The sequence below is a fragment of the Mustela nigripes genome, chromosome 5 (assembly GCF_022355385.1).
Source record: "Mustela nigripes isolate SB6536 chromosome 5, MUSNIG.SB6536, whole genome shotgun sequence".
Classification (NCBI taxonomy): Eukaryota; Metazoa; Chordata; class Mammalia; order Carnivora; family Mustelidae; genus Mustela; species Mustela nigripes.
The window spans coordinates 36348278-36359379 of record NC_081561.1 but is presented as its reverse complement, the minus strand read 5'-3'; the positions used below and the strand labels follow the sequence as shown (position 1 = coordinate 36359379).

The 11102-nt window shown below is 32.4% G+C and overlaps 1 protein-coding gene across 1 annotated transcript in view; it reads left to right on the top strand.

Annotated features, from left to right (window-relative positions):
- Positions 1-11102, top strand: part of RIMS1 (regulating synaptic membrane exocytosis 1) — a 492355-nt gene that overhangs the window by 388035 nt on the left and 93218 nt on the right. The window contains exons 23-24 of the mRNA XM_059401539.1: positions 4105-4240; positions 10277-10443. Of these exons, the coding sequence (XP_059257522.1) occupies positions 4105-4240; positions 10277-10443 (303 nt within the window). The remainder of the gene's footprint in view (positions 1-4104; positions 4241-10276; positions 10444-11102) is intronic.

Sequence of the window (11102 nt, the reverse complement as noted above, 5' to 3'; positions counted from 1 at the left end):
AATGCTTAAATTATAATTATCTTTAACTATATGTAACTATAATATCTAAAATATTTTTAAGCAAATCACAAATAACTGTAAGTCAAAGTAATTTCCCAGAAAAAATTACATTCTCTTTGCAGAAGGTGATACTATAGAAATTTTTCAGTGAGGGTTAAGGAAGAAGATTTGTTAAAGATTCTTAAGGTTTTTTTTTTTTTAATTTTTTAAGTCAAAGCTTCTTTAATAATCTTATGAAAGGGATAGAGCTAAAAGAAATGCATGTAGGCACAAACACAATATTTGCAAATGATTTCAGCTTCTTTGTAGTTTCATCGAAGATCATCCATACTGTTAGAGTAAGAATTCAGAGCAAATATGGGGCATGAGAAGAGAAGCAATTATTTTAGTCTTTTTAATAATATCTAATACTTCCCATTAGAAAATTATAATACAGACTTCTAAAATTGTATTTACTTTTCTCACCTTTTCATGCTCCAGAATCCTTGTTGAATTTCGAAGAAAAGTTTTCCTAACTATGGTTTTAAATTAACCCATAAAATTCTAGTTTTATTCTTTCTTAATTACAATATTAAGTTGAAATTTCACATATGTACAAAAATGTCAGAGTTTAAAAATAATAGTGTAAATGAATCTAAAGAAAATAGGTAAAATTCAATACAAGTTTTTTAGCTAAGTTACTACCTGCTTTTTAGAAAAGTTTTATTCAGTGTCAGACACAGCATTCAGCTTGTAGAAAGACAGTGAAAAATTCCAATGTAAAGAATTTTTGTATAAAATTACAGGGTTAGTTGCACCTTAGAGGGAGAGAATTGTCTACTTGTATCACTATCTGCAATTATTGCTAAAGCTCAGTCTTAGCAAACATCCTTCTCTTTTGACTATGTTGTATCTAAGCTATATGTCCATTAAAAGACTAAATGCAATTACATGATAATTAAATTTGTTGTAGAAAATAAGGTGTTTTTTTTAAAACTCTCTAGTATGTGGCAGTTTTGAAATTAAAAAAAAAATTGAGACCCAGAAGTCCCCCAATTTTAAAATTCTTTTTATAGCAGAATAGCAATTGGCATATTAATGATTTTGCTAGTTTACAATGCTACCAACATTCAGGATGCTCCTAAAATGTGAATTTAGTGCTAGGATTTGTGGGAGAATTGGAAGGTATTTCATATTTTGGTTTTGCTGTTGGCATTAAAAGTGTCAATGCAAAAATTTTAAATGATTGTTTTTTTCAAAGTAAGATACTTGAACTCTGGCTGGTGTTAATTTTACTTATATTGAGATACTTAATAGATAACTGTATTCCAAGGATTCAATTTACTTTTAATCACTACTGAATATCTTTTATTCTATATAAATCATGTACCTTAATAATCATGTTCTCTGGTTCAAATTTGTGATATTTTAATTCATATATTTGTTTCTTTATTTAGATAGACACACCAGTAATTCAGAAGTAATGTCATTTCATCTGACAATAGTAGGCTTAAAAATAAAATGCTAGTAATCAGACTCTATGAAAAAAGTTAAAGAATTCTCCAAATTCACACTGAAGCTTCTTCAAAGATGTTTGAGAAAAAAACTTTTACCAAAACACAGTCACTTGTATGAATAATTGTTTTAGAATACACACTGATGTACATACCATAAGGAAATAATGAGAACTACTAAAAATTGTGAATTTTATGTAATTATCTGGTCTTGTGATATGAGTATGTCAATCATAAGCTATCGGCATTTTGCTTCTGTTCTTAGAATCTGAGAGCAAGCCATGAGGATAGGATGGCAACTAGATTTTTGCTGTCTAGTCAAGGGAGTCTACTCAAAATTTTGAGACAAAATCTAGGGGTTTTCTTTCTTTGATGGATTAAAAGATGTCAACTTTCATCCCTTTAAGAATAAAGATAGTGTATTAATCATTTTGGGAAGGTCAAAATAAGGTCATTTAAAACCATCCTAGGATTCATTTTAGTTAGACTACCACTGTCTCCTTGTGATTTAGTTTTGAGTTTTCCAAATAATGATTTAAATACAGCCATGTCATAAATTGAATAATTCTGTATTTAGAGAAATGAGGTGTCCTGTTGGAGGTAAAATCATCAGAACTATTTCAGATTGCTTCAGACCAATAGCTCTTAGGAAATTCTTTTCAGTGCCAAGTAACTGTCTTCCCTAAGAATTTCATTGTACTAAAAGTGAAGGTTACAAAGCTATGGGCCAATCAATGTGGAACATTTCTTAAAATTACTATCATTTTGTGAGAAAGTTAAGCTAATGCCACTTAAGTTTGCTTTTATAACAGGTAGAGATGGCTTTAAGCTTTAAGGGTTGAGTACAACTGATTACATACAGGTCATTTGATTTCCTCAAAGCTCAAAGCAGATGAGTGAGCAAGTATCCAGGGTTACCCACACACAAGCAGAAGGCAAAGAACAGGTATTTGTACATTTTCATGTATGCCACATAGCTTTTTTAAATACAAGTCATCTTAATAATTTTGTCTCAATTTCTAATTAATCTCAAGTAGCCTTTTACTTCAAATACTCATTACGACCCCTATATTGTCAAGTATTTTATAAATTTCTATTACTTCTCGCAGGATCCCCATTGTATCATCTTTTAATCATAATAGTCATCATTAACTGTTTCTGAAGTCAACATTTTCAAACCAGGTGTGCATCATTGCTTAATTCACTGAACTATGATATCAGGGATGGATGTCATCTACCTAATTTAATAAATTTAAGCAAAGCCTGACACCTAATAATTTTATGCCAAAAGGGTAATTAAAACATTTACACACACATTTCAAACTAGGTATTTATCTCTCCTGCTATTAGTCTGTACTTGAACACACAATAAAAGCTACATACTCACTTGCTTTTTATAATTGGTGTCAGTGTCTTTTACTGAGGCTGATAGGTCTTTTTAATCATTGCAATGGAAAAATTTGCCAGCAAATGTCTTATAAACTCGTAAGAGGTGAAATCAGTAGCCAAGTCAGTCACATATATCGACATTTATATTATCCTTATAAGTCACTAGTCCCTCTTGGCAGAAGCCATAATGCTTTAATCACACAAGGAAGTGTTTTTTTTCTCATAAATATGTGTATATACACAACTTAAAAATGTATCTTAGCACTGGTCGCAGAGCTTGAATAGTGTGGGAAGTCATCAAAAGATTGTAAAAAATAAACATAGGTCTCACATAACACAGGTGTATGTCTTGAAGAGTTTATGCTGCACACAACTGTGCCCTTAGCTCTCTTTTCCCCTTCATTTGTAAAAATGTATCAATTAATGGCATGGTCTTGAAGCTAAGCTGCTTGTGATGGATTCTGACTTAAAATAACTTTATTTTATCGAAGTCTGTAATTTTCCCATCTGAACAGTCACACTTGCTACTTAGGAGATTAAGAAAGATTTAAATGTAATGCATTTCTTTTCCTATGATAAATTAAAGAGCTAAAAATTTTATATTATATTTTCAAAACATAAGAATTTCATATATGTGATCAGATATGGCCACCAAATATAGACAACTAATTTTTGATCTTAGGCCATTTTAAGACTGGCAAATATTCATGAAACACTCTGGTAGAAATTAATGATTTCATAAGAATGCCTCAGAAAAGTAGGTGCTTATCAATTAAAGCCGTTTTTCGGTGACTGCTGTTCGCTGAGGTTGTTAAGTGGGTGTGTGCATGCGTGTTAAGCATGTGCATATATGTGCGATGTGTTCAGTATGCCTATTTGTTTTCTCTATATATGTACATGCAACAACCAATTGATTAAATGGAAGGCATATTTTCACGATTAAATCTGATTTCACATGGTCATTTAAGAGTGGAATTGAAAATATTTCCTATCAGATGAAGAAATAGAGTACTTATATTTTGTTACTAACATCTGTGTTCCCCATTTTGTGTGATTTGAGTCATGTTCATCTTTAGAGTAACAGGTGCTAGCGTTGTATATTCTGCATTTTGTTTATAATAGTCATGTGTTATTTTTAGATTTCACTTAATTGAAATCATATCAAAAGAATTGAAATCTTAAAACCATTCAGTTCCAAAAGCCGCTTCGCCTGTGTTAATAGGCTTCCATTGTGTGTTTTTGCAGCAAGCTTAGTAGTGGAGGAGCGAACAAGACAGATGAAAATGAAAGTGCATCGATTTAAGCAGACAACAGGGTCTGGTTCTAGTCAAGAACTTGATCGCGAGCAATATTCCAAGGTAAAACTAGTAGTATCCAACCAATAGTTTCCCTTTTGAAAATGTACAGTGTGTCTAGCACGTAGGACTAGCAAGCGTCAGTTATGGTAGAGAAGTTATCATTCACCTCACGTTGTTGCCTCATAACCTCTGTCCTCTTGATATCTTCACAAGATCATAGCTTTGTTAAAATATCAGTTAACTGGGATTTAATGTTTTTTCTAAAAAGAAAATGTAAATACTTCATTTTAAGGTCACTTAATGATTTTTGGTCAGTAGTCAAATTCACATAAATAAGCAAGATACATGAAGCTGTTTTATGGCTTGAATTTCATTTAATATTGCATTTAAAATACTAAGATATACATAGATGTATAGTCTAAATACTATTTTAGGTTCATATTGACTATTGAGATTTATTAGTGAATGACATAAGTTATGCAATGTGAAATTTCTTCTTGATCTGTCTTTAGTAAGAAAAGTAAATGATTTCAAAATCTTAGAAACTGAAATCCAGTTTCAAGTGGCAATAAAACATTTAATTTGGGACGCCTGGGTGGCTCAGTTGGTTAAGCAGCTGCCTTAGGTTCAGGTCATGATCCCAGCGTCCTGGGATCGAGTCCCACGTCGGGCTCCTTGCTTGGCAGGGAGCCTGCTTCTCCCTCTGCCTCTGCCTGCTATTCTGTCTGCCTGTGCTCTCTCTCTACCCCCCCCTCTCTGATAAATAAATAAAATCTTAAAAAAAAAAACATTTAATTTATATTTCAGTATTATTTTGTAAGGATGCACTAGGAGTTTATAAACTGCTAATTAGCATCTAATAATTTTAATTAAAATATGTGTAGAATGTTTTTACCTTGTGAAGCAATTTTTAATAGATGGTTTGTTTTAAATATATATTTTATTTATATATTATATTTTAATTTTTATCTTTATATTAATATAAAGATACAAATTATATTAAACAATTATATTATTTATATGTAATATGTATTAATATTATAAAAGTGGCAGCAGCCGTTATAGAATAACCCGTGTTATAATTGGATGTCAGGAAGCCCTTTTGGAAGTAATGATGTTTTAGAAATCCAAAATTAAATAAAAACTATACTAATTCAATATTGTGACCTTGAAATATAAATGTAGAAAATCCTACTTATTAGTAAATATTAGAGGTTGATCTTTAATAGCTAGATATCCAGAGACTAATACAAAAAATAGAGGTGGTCACAACATACGACTTGTCACCAGACTCGAAAAGAGTCCTATGTATTGGATGCATTTTACCACTTTACTCTTAGTCAGCTGCAGGAGGATTTCCAACTAAGACAATGCCTAAGGTCATGGATTCAGTGAGGCTCAGTACCCTGGGACTCTGAAACAACACTTTAAACGGTAAAGTTATTTAAAACAAAAAACAAAACAGTGAGCAGAATACCCTGATGTGCCATAGAATTGCTGATTCCAGCTCCACAAGTCTTCTCTGTGGCTCATAATTATCACTGAGTCAGCTTATTTGTCTGTCTTCTTTATGAATATCATCATCATTTTTGTTTCTTTTACAATAAATGCAGTAGCAACTAGAAGGCAGGATAATTTAAGTTTTCTTCCTCCACCGTTGAATGTAGTTATTTAGAAAGGCTCTTCAAATTGGGACTGCTTCATTAAAGCTGGAAATGCCTTGTTAATTTCTTAGCATTATGTGAAAGGATAAGGTCAAATAGAACAGCAAGTCAAAGTTAGGACCAGTATAGGAAACAAGTGGTAAGCAATCAGGGTTCCATTGAAAGCCATTCTGGATCATTCTGAAGTAGGATTCTAATCATCAATCAGTTGATCAAAACAATTTACAAAATGAAGTGCCTTAGAAGTCTAAACATCCACTAGGGGCACCTGAGTGGTGCATCACTTAAGCTTCAGACTCTTGGTTTCCACTCAGGTCATGATCTCAGGGTCATGAAATCGAGCCCCACATCCGGCCAGGCACAAAGCCTACTTGAGATTCTCTCTCGCCCTCTGTCCCTCCTGCTCATGCTCTCTCTCTCAGATAAATAAATAAATCTTTAAAAAAAGAAGGCTAAACAACCACCAATACTTAATATTCATAATAAATCAAAAGTAGGTTTATCTCAGTTGGGAGAGTCCATATTCTCTGACTCATAGAAATTTAGAACTGAAAATACCTGAAATTAATCTTCTATTCCAGCTCTCTTATTTACAAAATTTGTGAAAACTGAGGCTTACCCAGCATTAGTAAAGCCTTTCTATGGTGTGATGAGCCCTAGATCTCCTTATCTAAAACTTGGGTAATTGCTCTGTTCTGCTTGTTACATCATTGAAATGTATACATCATTCCAGTTTGATTCAGAAGTTCTATAACTTAATTTGTAAGCAGTTAAATTACCATATTCTGTGTTGCTCCCTCCTTTTCACCTTTTTCTTTTTCTATCTCATCACACTTGGCTATTAAAAAACTCATTACTTTCAAACATATTACTGTTGTTCTTATTATATAAATTGATAGTACCATGTTACCTAAATAAAATTTTGATATAGTATCAATAAATGTGAGACCAAGGGTATGATATCTTTAAGAACTTATAATAAGATAGCAAAAATATATAAGATAAAATAACAAATAGTTAGCCTATTTTTTTCTTTGTCTTTTTCTTTTTCTTCTTCTTTTTCTTTTTTTAAAATTTTTTATTTTTTATAAACATATATTTTTATCCCCAGAGTTAGCCTATTTTTTATTTTATATGTCAAGTTAAAGATAAATCCTCCACAGTTCTAATATCCATATTGTGGCCTAATGCTTATAGTAAAAGTTCCCATTTCATTAGGAAATCATTTAAGTAGTTTTCCATTTTAAGTAGTTTCATTTCCAAGAGAAGGCATTTCAGTTAAACATCTCTTATATACTTGAGAAAAGTTTTTCTCATTTTTTGTACTTTCCCCTAACCATTTTATAATTTACCTTATAAAATCACATGATTAAGAACTAATATTGTCATAAATTTAATATTCATTAACTTTTGGACTTTATTCCTTTCTTGATTCTTTTTTAGTGTTTTAATCCATTTGAAATTTTGGTTGAACACCTTTGTTGAAATTCTGCCAAATTAGTAAATAGTTAACCATTCTCAAAATATTTAGAACCAAATACTAATAGAACTAGATTTTCTTCAGGGCAAAAAATTATCAGGCAAATGTACTGTAATTCCTAAGATGTTGCAAACCTGGCATCTCCTTTAAAATATGGAACCTCCCTAACTCCATCTTGAGTAGGGAATTGGTACTAACTTTGCTTTTGAAAACACACAAGATTGCTTCAGGATCCCTGAAATGTGATGCCAGGCTACTTTTTTCAATGATGTTATGCAGTGTTGCATTCCTTAATGATGGGGTGAAATTCATAACTGGAGGGTGAGTATGCATTTAGGCACTCAAAATTTAAGTGTTTATGTTTCTGTAACCCAGGAACAGCAACAGAGATTGATGTGATGGGTTTTGTAGGTAGCTGCTAAATGTTTATTATTATTTTTAAAAATAGCTGCCCTATAATTAGAGTCTCCCCTCACATGAATGACTTATTTTCCCTGTATGGTTAGTATAAATTCCTCCTACTGATATTCTATTTCTCAAAATACAGTTAATTCATTTCCATTAAAATGTTTAAGTGTTAAATAGGAAATTTAGCAAATTATGCTTGATGAAATTTCAAAGTAATTATTTAAACTCCTAACAGAGTTTGGAAATAAGTAAATATAGTAGTAAAAAGTGAATATAAAAGTCATTAATTTCCTTCATATAACCAAATGCAAAGAAAACGGTGATGCATTGTTCTTTAGCCCAGCGTAGAAAAATTTAATATGATACACAGTCTTTTAAAATCCCTTGTTTAATCTCTTCGCTGAAATAGCAAAAGTCTGTATACAAAAATGTCGAGGAAGAGATGGCTTATAGAGAAGGTAGATTTCTTTAGTTGGAGAAGTAGTATTGTGTATACTCACATATCCTTATGCTATAGTCTGCACTGCTTATTACGGGCATTTGCCAATAAGGGGAACATTTGTTCTGGCTGTCAACACAGTGGCAGAAAATCTCCTACAGCTGGATACATTTTTACTGTATTAGAGCCCAATTCTTTCATATCCTCTCATGAACAAGCTATCATTTCAGTATGTTTGGAAACATCATAATAATTACACGATATATGTACTTAGCAAAATAGTTTCCAAGGCAAGTAATATAGGAGTTATATTTGGACCCCACTAACAGTATTAAATTCAGACCCTGCTATGTGAGGATAGCTGTGTAAAGCTGTGTAAAGCTATTGTACCACATCTACTCTGTAAATAAAAACATCTCTGATTGAAATCATGCCAGGACTGAATGCCAGGACTGACCTTCTACCAGGATCATGCTATAAGATATAACAGAACTTGATGGTAAAACATTATCACTTTACTTTAAAAGACATGTTCTGTTAGATCATATTAATATCAGATCATGCATGATTTGTGTAAGTAGCTCAATTCTGCACATATCTGACTATTTTTGGATTATAATTTAACACATGGCTTTCATAAACAATTTATGCAATTATGAAAAAATTCTTTGTAAAGATAATTTCATTGATACTCTAGAATTTGGAGCTGTTTCCATACTTGATGTGAAATTCTTTGCCCAGTACATACACATGAGAGGTGAAGAATTAAAACTCACATAAATATCTCAGGCCTGAACTACTCTTATCTGAGGAATTATTAAGTAAACATGATTCTATTTTCTAGGATTAAAAAAAAATAATGTCTTATACTTCTTTTTGTATATACAGATACAGGGTTTTAGCATCATTTTACTTAGTATACTTTAGAATGACAATTATTATAAAAATTTTTATAAATAGTGTTTGGATTATTTTACATTCATTAAAACTCATCTGATATGGAGCATCAGAGGGTAGATAAGTTTTCCTACAAGTTTAATAAACATTTGATATTTTTACATCTTAATGCATAAATGTAAAATTAAATTACTTGCTAAGAAACTTCAATACCCAATGTTTAGTCATACGTTCTTATATTAATAAGTTATATTAACTTCCAGTACCAAAAATAAGAGAAATCACTTGGTGTATTAGTATTTTAAAGCTATATATAATTAAGTTTAAGTAATTATTTTATAACCAAACCATTTATTATAATGAAAACACATATATAAAATAATAATATGTAAAGCTACTTGCTGTGTCATCCACTGTAGTAAGAGTCAAGTAGAAATAAGAGTTTATTAACTGCTCTGACAACTTTGCATGTTTTAATCTTCTACCTAACAGTTTCTAAAATCTTAGGTAATGAATACCAAAGACAAATTTAAAAGGAAAATATATAGTACATACTCAAATGTTAATAAGAATCCCATTTTTGTTACTTTTGACTCTGATAGTGTAAATCTGAAAATGTCTAATTAAAGTACAGTAGAGAGCTGGCGTCCAGTCTTTGCTTCCATCGCTTTACTCCTCTTTGGCACAGGCCCTCAACTCTAATATCAGCCCTTCTTTGTGAAGAGATCCATTTTTGGGGAGAAATTTGAGACACTGTGGTGTCTTTTAAAACAGGGAAAATGTGTCGGTAAATTGAACAGTTGTGGAAAGAATCAAAAGCACAGACAGAAGCAGTCTGTCCAATGCATAGAGCAGAGGTGAACACAATGGGCAATAATGAAAGCTAAAGCAAGAATAGAGAAACCCATACACTGGGGAAAAAAAGGACATTTTGAAGTTTCAAGTCTATGCCAGTAATTTATTGAACAAATTTTCCACCCAAGCATTTAAAGTTTCATAAACCATTTTTTACCAGTCAAAGGAAGTAGGATTTTTGTATTGGAAATCATATACTACCTAAGTGTTTGTACTGTTTTAGATTCCACACCTGCTTTTATGAAGGTGCACATTTACTTGGCGTGGGCTAAGTAGTCATTAACCTCACCGTGTATGTCTCTTTTCCCACAACCTGATGTTGGAGCTCACACTTTCTTGTTTTTAATCTTTAGTATAACATACATAAAGATCAGTACAGAAGCTGTGATAACGTCTCTGCCAAATCATCAGATAGTGATGTCAGTGATGTGTCCGCCATTTCCCGAACCAGCAGTGCCTCACGCCTCAGCAGCACAAGCTTTATGTCAGAGCAGTCTGAGCATCCCAGGGGTAGAATCAGGTGAGTCGGCAATACTGTTTATATCAACTGGGTCTGTATCCATGGTAGACAAATGCAACTAGCTTTCTTGATGTTCTTGCTAAAACACACTTTAGGTGAAGCAGCAGAAACATTTCCCTAACATAACCCAGGGTGGGAGTGGGCTGAGTGTTTATTTGCTGTTATGTAATATCGCCTATACACTATTCGGTATTATCTAGTTTATAACTGTGGTCATAATTTTAGAGATTGATCAGAGTCACATCTGTGGGAGTTTCTTCTAATATGTTTAAATCCACAGAGCATCCTTTAGTCCAGTGTTAAAAATTCTTTCCTGTGCAGGGCCAGATAGTAAATATCTCGGGCTGTACTGGACAGCCTCTGTTACATTTACTTGGGGATGTCCTTGTAGTGTGAAAGCTTTGCAAACAAGTGAGCATGGCTGTATTCCAATACAATTGTATTTGTAAAAACAGGAAGTGGGCACCATTTGCTCATGGGCTGTAATTTGCTGAGCTCTTCTTTAGTCCCATAGCAGTTGGCCTGCTTGCAGAGTAGGATTGGGCAGTCGTAATACAAAATACACATCCCTAGCTTACATTCCATGAGTTGTGAGAAATCTGTGTGAAGTTTGTTTAAATCACCCATTGTGCTCTTGTCTTTTTACAAGGCAATTGCCC